The 22,125-nt window shown below is 44.4% G+C and overlaps 1 protein-coding gene across 1 annotated transcript in view; it reads left to right on the top strand.

Annotated features, from left to right (window-relative positions):
• Window positions 1–13,021, top strand: part of LOC121183421 (ephrin-A2-like) — a 57,084-nt gene extending 44,063 nt beyond the window's left edge. Inside the window, exons 2-4 of the mRNA XM_041040486.1 lie at window positions 6,589–6,881; window positions 8,060–8,125; window positions 10,280–13,021. Coding sequence (XP_040896420.1) covers window positions 6,589–6,881; window positions 8,060–8,125; window positions 10,280–10,419 — 499 coding nt within the window. The 3' untranslated portion in view covers window positions 10,420–13,021. The remainder of the gene's footprint in view (window positions 1–6,588; window positions 6,882–8,059; window positions 8,126–10,279) is intronic.
• The last annotated feature ends 9,104 nt before the right edge of the window (window positions 13,022–22,125 follow it).

Genomic DNA, 22,125 nt, shown 5'->3' with positions numbered 1-22,125 from the left:
ACTCCACGACCCGCTCCACCCTGAACACTCCAAAAACGGTGTACTGCATCTTACATTTAACCCTAACCTCAGCCCAAACACCGAGGCATTCTGGGTAATCCTCCTGCCCCCTGTGTTCCTCAGAGTCAGAGAAATCACACATTTTCTCTTCATATAAGTCAGGATAACAGTTTCCCCCTGCCTCCTGTCTTTGTGGTAGGCTAGGCTAACTACAGATCAGTGTTACAGAGCTCCACATGCAAACTGTGATTCACACACACACACACACACACACACACACACACACACACACACACACAAACACAAACACACACACACTCAGCAGTAGCAGGCAGGCACATGCACATGTTCACTGTAACAGGACTCCAGTCTCTTTGTCTCCAGTTACCACGGCGACTGTCGATGAACTCCACTCCAGGCGTGTGTGTGTGTGTGTGTGTGTAACATGTTCAGTGAAGTTGATCCTACATATTCTGAATGTTACACCCCTCAGGAATCTCTAACCTCCATTTCTCCTGTCAGTGCTGCAGTGTTCCTGTCACATGGTGTAAAACCTTCTGAGGAAGCAGCAGAAAATTACACAGTTTTACAGACATAATTTGTTTTTGCACATTTTCCACAGTTTAATTCTCTGACAGAGCACGTACTTGTTCTCAGATCAGTTTGGTTGCTGGTTTACCAGTTTTCCCACCTCGTCCTGCGAGTGCGGCTGCCTGCATATTGGGTGATCCTCTCAAAACGATGCCTGAGATGGTGAAAGCCTGTACCTGACCAGGTACCTCACAGGAAACAATAAGCTCCATTGAAAATCTTTTTTTTTTTTCACCAGGTTTGTCCAGATTATAACAGTACTCTGCAAACAGCCAATCAAATAGCAGCGTGGCAACAGGAATAATGAGAAATAACAGCAGCAACTGAGGGTTATTATGTCATGAATGAATGTGGAATTAAATTTGACCTCAGTGTCTCCTGCTGCAGCAGGTGGAGCTTTGGCCTAAATGACTGTCGCCTTGAGTCCTTCTGTTATATTTGACATGAACTCTTCTGGATTCTGTTCAGAGGACGAACCCTTTAGACTTCAATGATCTTTCCATTAGCGCCATCCGCAGGACAAACTTAGCTATGCTTCTGGGTTGACTAGGAAAACATAAGTGGGTGATCAAACTGAAAACAAAAAAGTTTCTGTTGGTGCATTACTTCAGGTTCAAGTGAGTCCAGCTGAAGGAACAGATCCATGAGTTTAAAGGTTTATCAGACACCAAAACTCTAGAAAGGTATCACACACACAACTTTTTTACCTTTTGTCACAGCAGAAATACAGTGTTCATCTTATCCATACAGAACATGAGCCTGCGCTGTCTGGATGGATTTATATTTTTATACAAATGCTTTTTAATCTCCTGTTAGTCTGTTTGAACTTGAGCTCTATGTATAAGAAGGTGGTGGAGGTTTTGTCTTTACACAAAAAAAACTGTGTGTGTGTGTGTGTGTGTGTGTGTGTGTGTGTGTGTGTGTGTGTGTGTGTGTGTGTTTATATGTGTGTGTGTGTGTGTGAGTGTGTGTGGGGGGAGATCAGGTGTTCGGACAGCAGATCAGATAGTTTTGTCTTGTAGCTTGTAGCTTCTTGTCTGAACCTGAAGGAAACACTGTGGGTATTGTAGCTGAGCCTGTCAGGACAGAGTCAGGTTACATTAACACACACACACTGACACACACACAGTAACACAATAGACTGCAGAGTCTCTCCGGAGGGCATCGATCATGTGATTGTGGGACGGAAACAATAAAGCTGCTCTCTGCTGCTGCTGTGGGAAAATCCTGCTCCGTGATGGACGACAGATAATTCAGTAACAGCAGATTCATGTAGACCTGGTCCTGAGGTGACACATCTGCATGTGAAGTGAATAACTACAGGTAACTATTACAGAAGACAAATGTTCACCTGTACAGATACGAAAACAGTGGCATAAAGACTATGAGGGTTGATTGATGAGCTGGTGTCCTGAGGCAGGAGCAGAGGAGTTCTCCAGACTCACACTGATTCTGCAGACAGTCTGAAGTCAGTAACGTCTATGGTTTTTCTGTCAGCTCTGTCTGAGGAAACGGACGCATCAGCATTCATGCAGTCATCAGCTCCCTTGGTGTCAAGGGCTCATGACCTAAGGAGGTCTTTGACCTGATCTGACCCCCTCAGACTACTACCTCTTCCCCCAGACAGCACAGGGTTAGGGTTAGGGTGGCTCAGTGCTGGACCTTTTGACAGGAATGATGACGCCATCACTGCTGTGGCCCACTTTCTAGACTTGTAGAAGTCGGCGTCTTGTAGACGTGTGCATAGGAAAAATAAATGTCCTTCTACCACGAACTTGTCAATCTGCCCTTGTAAATTTAACTTAAAGCTCCATTAGGAAACGTTTGACCACTAGGGGGTAAGTTTTGTTAAAGATCTTCATCAGTGTCTGTTTTTTTTTGGGGGGGTACTCTGACAGTGTGTCATGAGGCATCTGATGGAAACAACCATAAATTTTCGGGCTAAAAAACAAGCTACAAACTGGATTCATGCTGTAAAGTTTGAATTGTTGGTAAAATGACGCCAACTGCTGGTCCCTGTTTTTAGATGTGCTGCACACCCCGGTCTGGAACCTCCCCCTCAGTTCAGACCACCTGAGCAGAATAATCCTGGTTCCTCAGCCTGTGTTTCACATTAACGCTGTGCTGGTCGCGTCTGAGCAGATCGGAACATTAATCTGTCAGCAGGTCCATTTGGTTCAGGTTGGAGAATCGTCTTTCTGTCCGCTCTGTCAGGAAGTCTGACGAACGACCTAGACCCGTCCCCGTCCACACCAGACCTGGATCTAATCCCCCTGACCTTCGGGGACCTGCACAGATTAAACAGTAAATCATGGTGAGGCATGCTGGGAGCTGTGACATCACAGGTGTGGAGGCTGAAATATATTTCCGATGGTGGAGGGAGCAGAGACTCACTGCAGCTGCTGAAGGAAAACCAAAAATATGAGCAAAGAAAAAAAATGAAAATCTCTCAGAAAAGAAACGAGAGAAGACAGAAACCATTTCCATAGTGAGACACCTGCTCAGATTCTGTCAGTCAGACCTAGTCCAGGTTCCGCTGAGTCCTGGATTAAAACACATACAGCAGAAAATGACTGACTTAAAGTAAAGAAGGAAAAAGAGGAGGGTGTCCAGCTGTGGGTGCCTTCAGAAAACATCAGCACTTCTTTTGTTTAGACAAGGGCCACAAGGGCTAATGACACCTACCTGGGATGTGACGTCACTGGTCAAGTCTCCATCTGAATGTGGCTCAAAGTTTAACCAAGAATTCTTTCAAATCCATAAAGTGAAACCTGAGTGAAGTCTGGTTTGCCTCCTCTGCTGCTGTGTGATTCAAAGAGCTGCAGTCGAAGCTCAGACGATGGAACCATGGAGAACCTGATGGAGAACATGACTGTTCTGTTCAGCCAAACTACAATAAATAACTTGCTGTAGTCTTTAGATCACCTGCATACACCTGTACCATTGGCTTCACCTCTCTCCCTCTGCTCCCCCCTCATAGTTTAAACATCTTGAATTTAGGCAAACATTTCGTAGGTATAATCCGACCTAAAGGTACAAAAGTAGAATAAATTAAATCAACTTGTCCAAACAGCTTTTTCCTGCCCAGTCTGGGAACACTGTTTGAGAGCTGACGTTCAAACGGTCTCTCCTCCATGGAGCTGAGCGGCCTCCGAGTGAGTCAGTGAGTCAGTAAAACCACCGTAGCACTGAACACTCTTTATTGGACTGGGAGAAGGGCCTGATGATTTTTGGAGGTGTTCAGATTTTGTTCCTGTGATGTTCCTAGATGTTACAGTCTCTGCAGTAAGCAGAGTAAGACGGCTCTCTTCCATCTGTGCTCGGGCTAACTGATGATGATGGCGGTGAACCTGGTCACCCTGCGGCCTGCTGGGACGGGCTGAGCTCCTCTCTCCATTAGAGAGATGAGTGATGATGTGAGAGCCGAGGGGACAGAGTTCACAGTGAACGCACCGCCTGCTCCCTGAGCTGTTAGTCACTCGATCCTTCAGCTAACTGAGTTAGCCTGCACTTTGCTAATGGTGTTAGAAAAGACAAAGAGGGCGCGGCGGAGGAGAAACTCTTCCCTCCGTCCTCTGTCTCCATCAGGATCCTTTTCATTGAGCAGGATGTTTCCTCTGCAGAGCTCCAGCTGCTCTGCTCCACCTCCCAAACTCAATCAGGAGTATGCCCTGATGCAGCGTTCAGGTCACGCGGGAATAATCAGTGCTGTGATTCAGCAAACCAATGAGCTCTAAAGTGAAACTTGAAGTGTTTTAAATCATGAAGATGGTGCCGTTACTACGAGCTTCATTTGAGCCAAGAATAACTGCTGTGGTCTTTTTTTTTTTTTTTTTTACACTTTCAGGAAAAGTTAGAGGCAGAGTTAGAGAAGGGAGGGGGGTCTGTATTTTCTTTAATATTTCTAAAAAAAAAACAAAAAACAATGAGATTTGTCAGGGAGTGCTTTTAAAGGTGTTCTTTATCTTTTCTTTAAAAAACAACAAATTTCAACTTTGCCATTCGATGTACTTTCAGGCTGCATACAATCCCAACAACCTCCAACCAATAGGGCAGGGGAGCCTGAGAGCCAAAACTGAGGGGACAGACTTTAACCTGCATAGATTAAAGAGAGGGAGATGTGACCCCCCTCCACCCCCATCCCCAATGATGTCCTGATGCACTTTGAATAGAGGCTGTGTGAGAGAGCGCCCCCTGCAGTCTGAGTGGGCTAGATACGAGCTCTGTTCATTAGTCTTTAGTATTCACCTTGATGGTTCTGTAACTAAATCCATCAGAATCAGTTTGATTTCTTGGTTTTTTAATTTGAGGCCAGTAAACAGAGAATCATCTCATCACAAATCCCACCCCTCCCCCTCCTCTGTCAAACATGTGAATCACATTTTTTTATTGTTAAATGAGAGCGGAGCTGCATTTAAAACCAGCTGTGATTAAACAGCGCGGCTCAGCCAATCAGAATGCACCGTGAGAAACCAACTCAGTCAGTTCAAACCTCATTACCAAAATCCAAATTAGCTCTGTTGATTGGACGGTCCGCCCCCCTCCCTGCCCGTGTGGGACGAAGGATTTTTACTTCACTGTTGTTGTTCTTTGACTTACATGAATATTCAGAGAGACATGAAGTTTGATTAGTTTGTTTTCAGAGATCAATTGTTGAATGATTATCGCTTGTAACAGCGAGGTGAGCTGCATCTGTCGCTGTGTGACGGGCTCAGTGTTTGTGTTAAATTAAATTATGTAAATTACAGCGACAGTGTGACGAAGCAGCTGTGAGGACGAATCATGAAGAAACAAACACACTTTTTGCCGATTCTCTCTCAGTCCACATGTTTTATATCAGACTCTCCATTTCTCTGTGTCTGTAGGAGGAGGATTTTCCACAACAACCTGGCAACCCAAAGGTCCTACATTAACTTGTCTCATGGGAGCTGAACATGTCTCCTACGACCGTGGGACATTATAACGGAGCATTTTCACTCTTTTCTGGCATTTTATTAACTAAACGCTGAACTGATCAGTCGAGAAAATAATATGGGCAGTTAATGGATAGATAATGGTTAGTCAACAAACACAGGGTGTGGTTTGAAGATCAGGGTTTAGTCCAACTGCAGATCTGACATCTGGACACCTACAGGTCTGCGAGCCAATGGGAAGAAAGAGGCGTGTCCATATGTGGGACGAGTCATTTGTTTTCTGAGTTCAGGCTCAAACAATTCAGTAAAACCACTGCCACCAATGACACAAGAGGTTTTATCTTCAGAGGACATGTTGTCTGGTCCTCACACTGTCAAAGGCCTGTTTTAGGGTTCAGACCTGGACCTGTGTGTCCTCACAAAGATAAAAGTACAAACGTGTATGTGTGTGTGTGTGTGTGTGTGTGTGTGTGATTACCTCCTGCAGGGACCAACCTGCTGTTTAGGTGAGCACTCGCTTTCTCTTCCAGTTACTCCCAGATGGGTGGGGCATAGATGACATGGGCTCTGAGTGTGTGCATGTGAGTGTGTGTGTGTACATGTGTGTGTGTTTTCCTGTATCAGCCTCATTAGTCTCTGAATCGTGGTCTCTCTGGAGCTGAGCTGTGACACAGCTCGTCCCAGTCGTCACTGTTGTTGTTGTTACTGTTAAAATCCTGAGACGACGACTGAAACAGAACTAATGTTACCAAACAACCTGAATCATTATTCTTATTACTATTTTACTTTTGAAGAAAAATTAGGGACTGAAAACATTTTAGTCTTTGCTTTTGAAACTTTGCACGAGAGTTATAGCTGAGTATCGGCAGTGAAAGGAGTCGAGGTGCTGAAAGTAGCTGAACTGTCTGTTATGAGGATCCATCAGAAAGTGTCTGTGTGAACCTGACCTCGAACAAACCACTTCAATCAAAAAAACAAACAAACAAACAAACAAAAAGACCACAAAAAGCTGCAGCATCGGTGTAGTGAAGATGAAATGCTTCTTTAAAACAGAAGTTTGGTGACGCAGTTTTCTGCTCCTCAGGTTCTTTCGGGGCGAGTACACAGTGGAGGTGGCGATCAACGACTACCTGGATATCTACTGTCCTCACTACGAGGGGGCGGAGGCAGCCGAGCGCATGGAGCACTACGTGTTGTACATGGTGAACTACGACGGGTACACGACCTGCGACCACCACAGGAAGGGCTTCAAACGCTGGGAGTGTAACCGACCGCAGAGCCCCAACGGGCCGCTCAAGTTCTCCGAGAAGTTCCAGCTGTTCACGCCCTTCAGCCTGGGCTTCGAGTTCAGGCCAGGACACGAGTACTACTACATCTGTGAGTACTGCATGCTGAGGAGTACTGTGTAGTAGTGAGTACTGAGACAGGTGAACTCTGTTTAATCCGTGTGTGTTCTCATGTTGAACGTCAGTGGGCAGAGACAGACGTTTAACGTGTGGTGTGTTCAGGGGCATCTGTTCTGTGTGTGTGTGTGTGTCTGGTGACCTGGTGTTTTAATCAGGACATTTTCACGCCCTTGTTTTCCACACCAGTGCGTCCCTGCAGGGTGGCTGCAGTGTGGAGGTAAATCTTCACTCTCTAAACATGAAATAATTAGAAAATAATTTATGACCTTTAAATATTTCTGTTGAAATGTTTTCTTTTGTTTACATAGAATTTGATGGATTACGTTTTAAACTTGATGATCATTTATTTTTATTACCATTATCATCAGACCTGGAAAACATGTGGAGGCCGAGCTGACGTTCACTGACACTTCACTAATCTGATTTCAGAAATTAAATGAATATTTTTCAGAGGTTTTGCTCATTTGTTTAGGTGTAATATTTTTTGGAAATGTTATTAACAGTGTAGTAGTTGTAGGCTAGTACAACCTTCAGGCTCCGAGAATACACACACACACACACACACACACACTACAAGCTGCAGTCATTTTGCTCTGTGTGTGTGTGTGTGTGCGTGTGTGTGTATCTGTGTGTGTTCCTGTCTAGACATAATTTGTCCTCCAACCTGGAAAAAATTTCCTAAATTGTGGCTCATTTGGACCGAAAGGCTTCCAGCAGAGACACAGGCGGTTTGTTTTAAATGACACTTAATGACTGTGTGTGTGTGTGTTTGTGTGTGTGTGTGTGTGTGTGTGTGTGTGTGTGTGTGTGTGTGTGTGTGTGTGTGTGTGTGTGTGTGTGTGTGTGTGTGTGTGTGTGTGTGTGTGTGTGTGTTTGGAGCAGAAACATGAATGAAAATTCATCTGCAGGTCAAACAGCTGCTACACACACACAGCTGCTGGGATGTGTGTGTGTGTGTGTGTGTGTGTGACTTCAGATCTGGATCTGTAGAGTTCAGATCTGGAAACAGTTGTTGGATTCGGCTCCTGACTCTGCTGGTGATTTCTCCTGATTCACGGCCCTGAAACTGATCAGCTCCAGTTATTGAGAGAAGTGGCTTCAGTGCTCTGTGGTTAACAGCTGTCTGCCTCTGTCTCTGTGTCTCTACAGCGTCTCCACATCCAAACCTGGCTGGGAAACTGTGTCTGAAGCTCAAAGTCTACGTAAAACCAACCAGTGAGTCTCCTCTTTTTAAGTCTCACCATCCTGAGGAGGAGCTGAAGGCTTCGGTCAGGCCTTCAGCTCCTCCTCACGATCACAGTCAGATCATTGAAGCAGGTTTTTACTGTCAGACTGTTTCAGTTAGAATTCACAGGACATCTGAACAAACTTAAATCACCTTAGTATTAGTTTTTTGTGTGGATTAGGATCCAGCAGCGCCACCATGTGGCCATTATATGGAACTTTTTGGTTCTTAAAGGGATTTGGATCTTTTACAGAAAAGCTACCATATTTTAACAGTTAAATTAACATGGAAGGAGGAGACGTCATCTGATGATTTGCTTTGGCGAGTTTCATTAAAACTGTGAAAACTGTTTCACACCAAAAACTGATCACATGATCACATTATCATTAGTCCATGACTGAACTTTTCCAGCAAACCTGAGTGAAACTGTGAGAGATTCTGCTTCAGAGGGCTGAAAACAGCCCCCTCAGCACCCACATCAGGTTTATTATGACCCATAATATTCTGATAATTAGAGGAATAAAAACAACAACTGACTGAGGATCAGGAGGAATATTTCTGAACTCTTCATAAATTCTTCCCCCTTGATTTAACATTGTAAATGTCAGTTTGAAGCAGAGGAAGTGTGAAGAGGCCCGGGCCGTCACAGTGAAGGTGTTGAACAGTCGCTCATCACAGGCCCAAAGAGAAAACAGCATTAACACATTCACACCGTCACTGGTTGGAAATCCTCAGGTCTCAGCGGCGCCTGTGTGGATGAAAGCTGCTCTGTTAGTGAGACGCAGGATTCTGCTGAGCTGGAAGAAAAGGTGTTTATTGGACGTGGAGGTGGATTTTCTGCAGACACTGTTTGTTCTGAAACAGTCGAGCTGTGAAACGCAAAATGTGAATATTTACAAGAGAGAAAAAAAAAATCAATTCAGGGCAAATAATTTTCTCTAAATCCCTCTGACACACGCAGGATTTACACTGTTATTAGTCTGATTCTTTCACAATAAAGGTCTTTATGGAGGAGGAAAATCAAAGAACTGGAAATATTAAAAACAGAACAGAAAAAATTGGCTGCTTTATAACAGACGGGAATAATTACCTAGAGAAAGGAGGTCACTCAGTTTGTTGATTTGTTTGTTGGTTTGTTAGCAGGATTACACAAAAAGTACTGAACCAATTTGCAGCGGACTTGGTGAAGGGGTGGGATCTGGTCCAGGGAAGAACCCATCTGAAGTTTGGTGCTGATCCACTTTAAGGGGTGGATCAAGGAATTTTGTTTTTATCACTTTCCTCACCACTGTGAGACGGAGGTGTGAGCTCCGCTGAGAGCCGGTCCAGGTTTATGTTAGTTTGAATAATGGAAGGATTACTGAACAGGCACTAATGGGCCCAGGGGCCCCTAAACCCTTAGGGCCTGGGCCAGAGCCTCGTTCTCGGAGTAACGTCGAAATTAAGTTACGTCTTTTGTTCGGAAGTACACTCTGATGGCAAAGACACGCAAAACAGCTACAGACCTCAAACTGACGCCACATCCTTTCCTGTCATTTTGTGTCTCTTTCAGTCTGGGGGTCCTATATTGGAGGGTGGGGGCCTTTTTCATGTCTGTGCCCAGGGGCCCATTGTCTCATAATCCATCCATGGTTCGTAGATCTCATGAATAAATGAATAAATTAAATTTGACTGAGACGAAGATGAGTTGAACTTTCCACCATTTAAATCAGATTGAGTTTAAAGTGAGATCATAAAACTGTCTGAACGCGTCTCATTCTAAAACATCTTGAGGGTGAAGTAGTAAAACTGTGTAAAAAGGTTAAAACAGATTTAACAAGCTTCTGCTTCTGCACTGGACAGAAAAATGTGAACATTTTAATACAATAAATAAATAAAATGATTTTAGTTTGCTCGTGATCAACAGCTGCAGCTTCGATGAAGCTTTGGCGCAGACACACAGACAAAAGCTGGAGGAGGAAACAGCAGATCCCTCTAGTCTGGATGGTGATGAATGTGTTAGTGTGCGGAGGTTTGGAAGTGAAACCTCACGTGCACATGCTCGTGCACTCTCTCTACCTGATGGTGTAAAGGCCTCCTTCAGATGGTCCAGGTGTGACAATGTCCAGTTCTTACAGTTTGTTTTCTGACGCGTCTTCTCTCAGATGACTCAGTCTACGAGTCCCCGGAGCCCTTCCTGACGGACGACACCACCGGCGGCTGCAGCCTCGCTCTCCCTCGCCTCTCCCTGCTGTTCGCCCTGTTGCTCGCCCTGCTCCTCATCCTCCTCCTCGCCTCCTCGTAGCACCTCCTCTTCATCCTCCTCCCCTCGCTCTGCGGAGAAACAACCGACCTGAGGCAGGAAGCTAATCCTGCTCCCTCTCCCTGACCTCTGACCTTCTCCCGAACTCTGCTCAGCAGCTCAGCCAATCAGAAGTGGCAGAGGTCACCGGTGGGAGGGCCCTGGAGCTGAGATGGCTGCTGGTCCCACCTGGAGTTTCTGGGATCATCTGTGCTCTGTGATGATGTTTCTGTTGAAGATGTGCAGGTCCAGACTCCACTGACTCCCGTGTGAAATGCTGTTTCAGGACAGATGCCAAAACTTCACAGGTTTTAGCCCTTTACTACGTGAACCGAGTCCCAAACAGTGTTTTTTAAATTATTGACTTCTTCCACAAAATCTGGATCTTATGAGCAAGATATTAGTTGAATAGTTTATTGTTCTGTATTTACACTACAAAAAATATCATGGCAAAATGTCCATTATTCCCTCTGCAGCAGGAAAGACCACAGAGGATCCTGCATGAGATAATCAATACTTCAGGGGTTTGGTTACATCATCTGGAGTTAAGCAGCTGAAGCATGCAAACACACGGGAGTGTGTCTTTATGTACAAGAAGAACAAAAAGATTTAAATCATAAAATATCAGATGAATAATCAGAGGAGCTGATCAGTGGAAACACCTCGTGACAGTGACTGCAGCGTCTTCACAGGCATCTGTGTGTCAGACATGGTGACAGCATGGCAGTCGATGGAGTCCATGATCCGCAATCCACAGACAGAGCAGCATAATCCAGTCTGCATGAACACCAGCAGAACCAGATCCATTTCCACCAAAGTGACTGAAGGATCCCAGCTTTACAGTGAGCAGCGTTCACCAGCTCTCTGTTCTGCTGCAGCTCTTCAATGTCTAAGACCTTTTCACTGACGATTGCACTCACAGGAATCAGCCACAGTCAAAGGGGAAATCGCTCACTGGGTCACTGGTCAGTCAGCCCTTCTTTCTCTGACACTGCAGAAAATAAAGGTTTTGAACCAGCTGCTCAGTCATGATTCAAACCCTAACACCCCTAACGCCATCACCTGAACCTTTCTCTGAGCGATGGCTCCACATCTGACCTGATTCTGAACAGATGTCTTATTCTGAGTTTGTCAGTGAATTGTGCTTCTTGTGATTTGAAAACTTCATGCTGACTGACTCGGAGGTGACAGACTGATATCTGTCTGAGGCTGTGGATTATTCCTGTGACTGAAATCAGCATAATCAGTTACAAATATTAAAATAAAGACCAGGCGAGGCTGGAGCCTCTCCCTCTTTCTTTGCCTAGGTCTCTCGCCCACCTCCAGGCCTGCAGCAGCCTTTCGTCTCTGTAAATCTGCCAAAGACTCTCCTTAAACTTTTCTATTGGGCGCTTCTTTAGAGGAGGGGACCGGGTAAAGTCATACAGCAGCTACAGGGGTCACTTTAGCCCCTCCTGCTCTCAGTGCAGGGGGTGGGGTTATCTGAAGGGGAGGAGTCAAGTTTTTTTTTTCTAAATCATGTTGTTTTGTCGTAAAAATAAAAACGAATGTTATGCGCAAAATAAAAACAAAAAATGGCCTTTTTTCCACTGGTGCTGAATTTTTAGTGACTGACAAACAGCGACACCGTGTGGTTGAGGTGAAGATCTTCATCCAGTCCCACGTTTTGTTTTGTTTTTTCTCTTCATCTCTTCATACCATCCCCCCATCTGTCGATGGAGGGGGAGCATGTCCTTGTGTGTGGAGGAGCAGGGGCATGCTGGGAAATGCAGTATATATAACGAACGCACTGTGATGGAGGAAGGACAGACAGATGATGTAGCACTGGGACTCGTGTGGAGAAGGATGGAAACAAACTGACATCAGCGTTTCCTCGTCGGCTTTTTATTTTCTGTTTGTGCCATTGTTCTGTTTTTAAAAAAGCAGGAGAAAATTCATATGAGATATGAATTCATCAATGAGATACGAAGGATCAGTCTGATGTTTGTTGTTGTTGTTGTTATTGTTGTTGTTGTTGTTTTTCTCCTTTTTTGTTCCCGCTTGCATCACAATGCATTCTGGTCCTTGTAGTCCTGTGCGTTCTGGTTCAGTTGATGAGTAATGTTCGGTGGGTTTTTCCAGCTCGTCATCCATTTCTTCGTTGAATTTCGTGTGAAAGGAATCAGTTTTTCGTGGTGTAAGAAATGTTAAAGAAGCTGGAGGAAGGAAAAACTACGGAAAAACCTTCTGATGGTGGTTTTGTGAGCGGGAGTGAGACCTCCCTGCTGTCTCTGGTTTACAATATCTCTGAGCTCAATCATACTGAGAAGACAGTGTTTTTCTACATTAAAATGTCTGCATATTCTATTCTTTGACAAAGACAAAAAAAATCTGTTTTTGTATATTTTCTTATTGGATGCTTATAAAGTCCTGTTGTAAAGAATGCATTTATCTGATTGGCTGAAGAGCTAACGAGTGGTCAGAGGTCATCAGGCCTTTTCTTTTTCCTGCGCTGCATGAGCAGGGAAAATAAAACCTATGAATACATTTACTGAATTTTACTTTGAGGAAGATTTCAGAGAGAAAATGTTAAGAATCTGTGTTTGATAATTTCACCACCAATAAAAAAAAAGTTCCACTAAAGATTATTTTTCCAGTTTGTCCAGTTTGTCCAAGCTTCATTTTCTGTGGTAAATGATTTTCTACATTCATTTTTATTCCTGATAAACGTGTAGCTGGTTCAGCTGCTCACAAAGAGGAAATAACACAGTGTTTTAACCACATAACTCAATTAATCATGTGTTAAAGAATCGTTTCAACCTGAACCCACATTTAAAGTTTTAAAAAGTCTAAACAGAGTCTGAATAAGAGCTTGTGACTGTGAAGATTACTGAGCCACGAGGAGCATCTGTTCCCCGTCAGTCTGACCACATGCTGACTTTTCTCTGCTTCCATGGAGAGCAGAGAAAATTAACTAGTACATTTACTCAAGTACTGTACGTCAGTAGACCAGTTTGTTGTTGTCCCGCAGCAGATTTCAGAGGGAGTTCTGGACTTTTTACAGCTCAACATTTATCTGACTGTGGCAGGTGCCGACCTGAAATAAGATCGGTTCATAAACTCGTCGTCTTCGTGTTACAGCTGAAACTATCCAGCAGTTTGCAAAGTTAAAACTACACCAGCTGCTACTATAACTTGATCTGTGTTTTAATGATACTTTACATATCAATAATTGTAATACACCAATGTAAAACACATTATTCTGCATGTGCTCACTGGAGCTTGTGGCACTGTCAGCATTTGTAGATGCTGAGACTTTTGCGTCTCTCACCTCTGTAGCCTGAGCAGACAATCATTGGTTCTTTGGATTTAATATTACTTTTTGAGTCACAGGTCTTTTTTACTTATTACCTCATAATTTAGATTTATGAGTTGGTGGTTTTTGTTGTCACTCACATCGTTTTATGCTATTTTTTTTCTGGACTAATTGTGAGTAGTAATAATAATCCTAATCCTAGTAATAAATAATTACTACTTTGTTTTATATTTAACTACATTTTGTCAATAATACAGTTGCACTTTAAGTAAAATGTAGAAGGCAGGACTTTCAGTTGTAATGAAATGTTTTTACGTTGTTGCTCTGATGCTTTAAAGTTAAGATCTGAATCTTTCCAGCACTGAAGCCTTTTATTTATGTGGTAAAACATTAGACAAACACAGATGGTAAATGATAAATGGACTGCATTTATATAGTGCTTTTCCAGTCTTTCGACCACTCAAAGCTCTTTTACACTACAAGTCACATTCACCCATTCACACACACATTCAAACGGTGCTTTTTACTACAGGATAAGGATACCACGCTTTTAACTAACACACATATGCACATTCACACACCGATGGGCACATCAGGGGCAATTTGGGTTCAGTGTCTAGCCCAAGGATTTCGACACAGTGACCGGAGGAGCCAGGGGTCGAACCACCGACCTTCTGATTAGTTTGCAGCTGGTAAATGTTTTCTGAGCAGAAACAGTCATAAAATGTTTCTGCCGCTGTGTCAACAAAACAAGATGAGGTTGATTTTGAGCACATAAATGTGGAGTCTCTTCACAAATCTAATTTTAAAGCCTTAATTAATGTGACTTAGCGTCTAATCATTATTGAAAATATCTGCCTGTTTAACTCCTGTGCTGACAGACATTAACCATGTAAAATAAACTTTAACTGTTTCACAAATGTTTCCGTCATTACAAATCCACACTTTTTAATCACCTCAGACCTTTTACAGGAAACAACAGAACTTCATCTTTCATTTATACAGCTTAAAAAAGCCCCCCCAAAAAAACCCAGGAGAATTAATGACACTTGTGGTGAAAGTAGCAGCATATTTTCCTTTTTCTAAGTAGGTTCGGAGGGAAACATCACATCTTAATTCTACTACTTAGTAATAGTAATAAAAGTAAAATAAAATTAGCTTCACTTCAAAACACGACCATAAAATGCTGCTTTCACGTGAATTCATCTTTAACACCTTAGGCTCCATCATCCAGTAGTATAATATGCTACAGGAGCCAGTCTGCTGCTAAAGAGGACTTTTACTTTGAAAGGAGTATTTCACTCTGAGGTATTAATACTTTCACTCTGTGCTTCCTCCACCTGCTCAGACTCTTCCCTAAACACTCGTCTGATCCAGGCTCCAGTCTCATTTATCCTGACTGACTCTTTATGCTAATTTTAATTCCTCCATCACTAAAAGTGACAGGTAGTTACAGCAAGTTAAACTGAGGCATCTACCAAACCCCATTCACTTTTTAAGCAGATTTAGTGCAGTTTAACCTGAATGTCTTTTGACCCACAAATCACCAAATCAGTGCTTCAGGCTGTCGTCTCCATCAGCCTGTACAGACATACAGACATCCCATGAGCCCCTGCTGCTCACCTGCAGACCTGAAACTAAACCTGTGCATCTCTCAGAGGAATTAAACACACACACACACACACACACACACACACACACACACACACACACACACACACACACACACACACACACACACACACACACATACAGGCGGGTCAGGGGATGAATTGTGGTTGGTGATGTGTGTCTAAGCTGCTCTGATGGGAGAAACATTTAACACTAAACTGTCTAATCAGAGCTCAGCTGAAATTAAAGGGGCTGTTTTTCTACATGGACGACGCCTCCTCGCTTCACATCAGACCAAGGTCAGCATGAAGGATGGCGGGACGACGACAGAGAGATGAAGACGACCCGCTGTGAGTCACACCTGCAGTTCAGGATATTTGGACCAGAGGGAAAAAGGATCCACACTGAAAAAGCTGAAGAGGTTAAAACGGTGAGTTCAGTTCACGCTAAGTGTAAACACTGAATCCAGTGCAGGGGTCAGTGTCAGACTGAGAGCTGAGTAAAGGGAAAGAGGCTGAAGATGAATCTGCAGCCTGGGCTCTAAAGAAATGAGTGCGCTGTTTTCTAAAATGGATAGAAAATCTAGAAAATAAGTTAAAAGAACAGCTGCTGCAGCTCTGACCTTTGACCTCCACAGTTGGGGTTGTTTGCCGTTTGTCCTGCTGCTCAGTCTCAGGCAAACAAGGTTAAATGTACATGTGAATTAGAATAGAAACCCAGTGGAGGCGTCAGTCGGCTGCTAAAGCCGTCTGAGCTGAGTGTGTGTGTGAACTCTAGGAACATTAAAATGAAAATCCTTTGTTGTTGTTGATGAGAAGCTGGTTGTCATAGTAACAAGGGGGAGGACACCTTCTGGTCTCTGGACCGCTGGCCGGAAAATAAACCAGGACTCACCTGTACAGAGTACTGGGACTGGTACTCAGTTGTGTCCTGTTTCCTCTAACTGCAGGTCCAGATCCAGTCATGATCTGGATCAGGATCGTTCTCTGGTCTTTGAACTCCTCATGGATCTACAGCAGAGAACGGAGTGAGTACAAACTCATTGATTTAATCTCCTTAATAAAATTAAACCTGTTTAAACCTGCCTGATAGAAGCCCCCCCCCCCCCCCCTCAACATCGCAGGACGGATCAAAGCCACCTCAGCTGTCAGATTAATTCACCCGCCATCCCAGTCCAAGTAATAGACTGGTTACACTGGTTTTACTGGTCAGCTATGTCTGTTTCTCGGTCTGTTGTTATCAAACACAAAAAACTGCACTTTAATTTAAATTCAATAAACAACAAATTGATAAAGTTGTTTTATTTAAAACAAAAGTAAACTTCAGGAGACAAGAGGGGACAGGAGTGCAGGGATGGGTCAGCAAAGTTGCCACCAGCTTCCACCACAAGTTAGAGTCAAAGTCCATCTGGAGACGTCCAGAAACTACACATTTAAACAAGACTCTGCAGCAGCAGGAAGCGTCTGCAGAGAAACCAGAGAGACGCCAGAGCAACAGACCTCAGAGGCAGAGACATGATAATTTCAGGTCACACTGACACCTGCTGTCTGCTCCGGTCATTACAGCGTGTCCTCACACCTCAGCTCAGTGTCATGGCAGTGTGATGGACGTGGTGTGTGACTGTCGATTTTAGACACGTACAGAAAACAGAGGCAGGACAGACTCAAATCAGCGACACAACATCAACATCATTTGCTCTTTTATGCTACAAGCATTAAAAACCAGTTTCAGGAAAGGACAGATATCATCACATCAGAGGTGCTGCATGTCCAGATGTTTGTTGAGAGTCCAGATGTTGATTATTTTGGGGTCAAGTGACCAGTAAACAGTCCGATGCTTCCTGTTCCCTTTGTTTTTTGTCACTCAGCTGTATTTAAACCTGCTTGTCCTGTTCAGTGTGAAACAAATCAGACCAAATTTCACAGGTGAACATGGAAACATGAAAAAATCTGTGTGTAAATTCAGAGGTTGTAAATCACAGACAAAATCAATCCACAACTCAACAGAGTGAAGTTTCTGATGGTAAATGAATGATACTGAATAAATGTTTCTGCTTCCAGCTCTTCCAGCTTTGTAATTACTATGTTATCATGGTATTATCTCTTCTTCTGGTCTTAAAGTCTAAAGTCAGACAGACTGTCTCCACTGGGTCTTTGTGGAACAGACTTGCCATTTCTGTCTCCTCATTGTAAGCCAAAACATCAAATACAGTTTCGGAATCTCAAAAACATAAACCCAGACAACATGGCCTCAGATCTCCAGCCTCTCACCAGCTCTGTAAATTTATCAGTGAAGTGAATCAGTGGATTATTATAACAAATCTCTCCGCAGCCTTCTGATCGCTCCATCAAGTCCCCATCATCTCAGAGTGAATCTGCAGTAGCTGTTCTGGTCTGGACATAAGTGTCATCACAGTGTTTTCAGTTGAAGTGCTTCACTTTTCTCATCATGTTTAAAACAGTGTAATATTATATAGTATGATGTAATGTAATATTATATATGTGCTAACTGAAGTGGTTCAGGGTCTGCAGACCACTGTCCCATTAACGGGGCGTTATGAGTCTGTAACTTTATTTAAGTGCACCGTCCCACTGTGGACCCCTTTGGCCTTGGTAGATCTACAGGACTCCGGGTCGTGACAGATCTGGAGGGGGAGACGCAGGAAAACACGACTCTTACAGCGCGGGGAGAGGGGCGGGGGATAGACGGCTCCTGGGCTCTGCGGGTCCCTGGGGTGCTGCTTCCTGCCCCCCTGGTCCGCCTGAGTTTAATGGGACTGTCATTATTAATGGGGTCTCCATGGAAACGACGCGTCACGACACACAGAGGGGGACGCGGGTCAGTATAAAAGTGGCAGTGGGACACAAGAAGCCGACACTGAAGCTCCGGAGAGCTCCCGTCTGTTGTCCAGGAGCCGCTGAGCCAAACCCGCACGATCCGTCCTCCGCTGCTGCCCGCACGAGACATGCTGCACGAGGCTACGCAACAGCTCAACACCTCCGACAGGTGAGAAAAAGACTGAGAATTATTCAGTAGGTTTAAATCTTATCAGCCTGTCAGGCTTCACTCAGCTGACGAGGCTCATCCTGACAGAAACGCATGACTGAACCTGCAGAAAGGAGGCTAAATCAGTCTGACGTTCATCACAGGTGAGGGGCGTATCCTCAGCTCTGAAAGGAAGCTGTGAGGCTGCTGAAAATCAGAGTAAACCTTAAACCTGGTTTCAGGACCTTCATCTACACATCATCACCACAGCTGCAGGACGACACATCATAACATCAACACAACAACACAGCATTATCAGTCCTGATTATGTTCTTAATTTCACTGAAGGAGGGTTTGGCCCTAATTCTTAAACTATCCAATCAGAGAGGGTTTCAGAGATTCACCTGAGGAACACCTGGTGGACTTTTCTGCTCCTGTGAGAGGGTATGCTAATTAATCTGTCTCTGTCTTTCTCTGTTTGTCTCTCTCTGTCTCTTTCTGCAGTGATCCTGATCAGTCCACCATGACTCCCCCCAGAGTGAGACCATATCAGATCAGCCTGAAGGACGGAGCAGGTGAATTTGACATTTACACTGCTAAAAAGTAGAAGTCAGAACATCTGAGCTTTGCCTGATTTCACTGGTTAAAACTATTTTTAGTTTTCCTTCAGCTGATTTAGTCCCTGGTGATCGTCTTCCACTGTCTCCTGCTGTATCTATCACAGTTCCTGTTCCATGATGCTTCAGCACTTGGTCACATAGTGAACTCATGAACCTGACAAACCAGCAGCAGGGCTGTTGTCCAATTAATTCATTTATTAGACTGATGGCACAGACCAGACTCCACAGTCAGAAAATCACTCATTAAAGCTTTAATGTAAAATCAAAATTCACTACACAAGAGAAAACAAAGATAAGTTCAGTCACCTTTGACTTCAAGCAACAAGTGTCAGTGAATCTGTGGCTGTGAGTGTGTGACTCCTCTCAATGTGTGTTAAAGACACACTGCGGGTTTCCATCATGTTCGGACACTCTGGGCTGGAAAATCTGATAATCACATTTCTTTATTTGATGAGTTCAGTGAAGCTTTGATTCACACGTTAAAGTTCCGAGAATCAAAAATAAAAATGTGAAGTTAATGATGAAAGATGAAGCTGATTCCACTGAACGTTGTTAACCAGCTGATCGATGTCAGACCTTGTTGATGTGTTCCTCTATGACGCCAGGTGTCCTCAGATCTGGTTTTCTTGACTCCAGCTGACCCCCCTCTCATCTCCTCAGGTTCTGGTCCCCGGGTTGTCAGACGGATCTTCACAAACAGTCGGGAACGCTGGCGACAGCAGAATGTTAACGGAGCGTTCGCTGAGCTGCGGCGGCTCATCCCCACCCACCCCCCCGACAGGAAGCTCAGCAAGAATGAGATCCTACGCCTCGCACTCAGGTACATCAACTTCCTGGACGGGCTGCTGACAGACCAGGAACTCAAAGGTGTCCCCAGGGGCCGAGCGGAGAGCCTGGACCAAGAGGACCTGCTGCAGGGGGTGCTGTCACCAAACTCCAGCTGTGAGAGTTCAGTGGAGGGAGACTCAGACGGCCTGATGGAGCAGGACTGTGGAGGTCTGAGTCACCTGCAGTGCCTTCATCTGGCAACCAGCTACAGCTGATCAGATTCAGCAGAAACCAAAAAGACTGATCCAGCATGTTGACTCCAGCAGAGCTGAGTCAGACTGGAAACATCATCACCTGCTGTAAATCCAGGTGTGGTGGTTTTTATGTCAGAGTTTGCTGATGCAAAGGTTCTTGGACCTGTACGGTCCGCTAAAATCCACATCGTGGTAGTGAACTGACTCTGAAAGGAGAAGCTAGGGTTTGTGTGATATTCACATCAGTGATGAGACATGTCTGTCTCATGTCTTTTGTATTGACATGATGTTCTGCAGTGTGAGCAGAAGACTCAGGAAATGGCTGTGTTTTCATTGTTTCAGCTCTTCTGTAAAAACCTGTCATTTACTGTGATGTTTTGTAGAAATGTACCAATAAAAATCAGAGTAAATCTGAAGGGAGTGACGCTGCCATCATTTGTTTTCATCGTGTCTGCTGAAATGAGCTGTGTGAGCTGCTCTAATGATTCCAGTGATTCACATTTAAACTCATCTGTTAATCTCACGTTAACTCACATTAGTCCCCTGAGGTTTTCAAGTGATTCTGTTCCCCATCTTCATCCTCCTCTTCCTCCTGTGGGACCATCAGCAGGATGGTTTCCCACAGTATGGTCTGTCAGACTCACAGATACCACACATGACAATGATAGGAGGGTTATGAGGTCGGAGGGGCGTGGTCTGTCACTGTAACAAGCCAATGATGAGTGGGCGTGGAGCTGATGACTGATAAACATCTCAGCCAATCAGACGACCCTGAGAGACAACAACAGTAACAGGTCCCAGAGGAGAAAGGGGGCGTGATTCAATTAGAGAGAGCTGAGTGTGTGTGTGCTCCCACCTCTGTCTCTCTCACACTCACAGCGGTTTTATCTGATCACGTCTGTGCAGCTGTGGATGAAATGTGTCAGATGTGTTTCACAGAAATGTTTGTGTTTGTAGGTTCTTCTGAACACAACCAGGGCTCACATGATGTGTGTCCAGAGGGAACCATCGGATCCAACAAAGAGCTGAAAAAGAACCACAGAACTGTACAGACCCTGATCTGGGGTCTGCCGGTCTGAGGGCAGACTCAGACTATTGTTTCATGTTGTGTTTGGTTATTGCACAGATGCGTGTGATGTCCTGCTGAGAAAGTGGTCTCACTCATTTTTACAGTGTGTACACACTGTGTCAGTCACATGCAGCTCTGTTCAGCTGCAGGTAAATTCACTTCTACTGAAAACAGAAGGTTTTATTCAACAAGGTGAAACAAACTGATCACAGTGTGTTAGTGTGTGTGCGTGTGTGTCTTTAGTGGAGAGTGAATATTTATTTTCTCAACACTTTGTGGATCATTTCTCTGATGAAAGAGGTTGTCATTATCATTGTCTCAGCACAGGAAACGTCTGCAACAGCAAAATGCTTCTTCTGATGCTCGTTATAATATGTCGTTTTATTGTGAACTCTTTTGTCCCCGTCAGGATCCTGTAGTGTTTTTGGGCTCTTGGCAGTTCAGGGAACCAGCTTCACCACACCAGAAAACCAGATCAGACAGTCCAGAGCTGCTGAGAGTGTGAGAGAGACAGAGGTGGGAACTGAGGATGCAGCAGCATCTCACACACACACACACACACACACACACACACACACACACACACACACACACACACACACACACACACACACACACACACACACACACTCAGCTCTCTCTAATTGAATCACGCCCCTTTTCTCCTCTGGGACCTGTTACTGTTGTCTCTCTCAGGGTCGTCTGATTGGCTGAGATGTTTATCAGTCATCAGCTCCACACCCACTCATCATTGGCTTGTTACAGTGACAGGCCACGCCCCTCTGACCTCATAACCCTCCTATCATGGTCATAGTAGTATCTGTGAGTCTGACAGACCATACTGTGGGAAACCGCCCTGCTGATGGTCCCACAGGAGGAAGAGGAGGATGAAGATGTGTCTGGATGGTATGGTGTCCCCTGAGGGTCATGTGACACATATCAGCACAAACAGATCAGTGAAGAAAAGAAAGAGTTTAATAGATTGATTTAACTAATTATGATTATGAACCTGTGAGGACGTGTGAAAACAGAGCAGCGTCTGTCTTCAGGTGTCCTCAGTGTATGTACTGTCCTCTGCTTTTTATTGGCTCGTCCTTACATGAAAGG

Source organism: Toxotes jaculatrix, chromosome 6 (genome assembly GCF_017976425.1).
Source record: "Toxotes jaculatrix isolate fToxJac2 chromosome 6, fToxJac2.pri, whole genome shotgun sequence".
Lineage (NCBI taxonomy): Eukaryota > Metazoa > Chordata > Actinopteri > Toxotidae > Toxotes > Toxotes jaculatrix.
The sequence above is the reverse complement of the archived record's forward strand: the minus strand, read 5'-3'. Positions and strand labels throughout refer to the sequence as shown.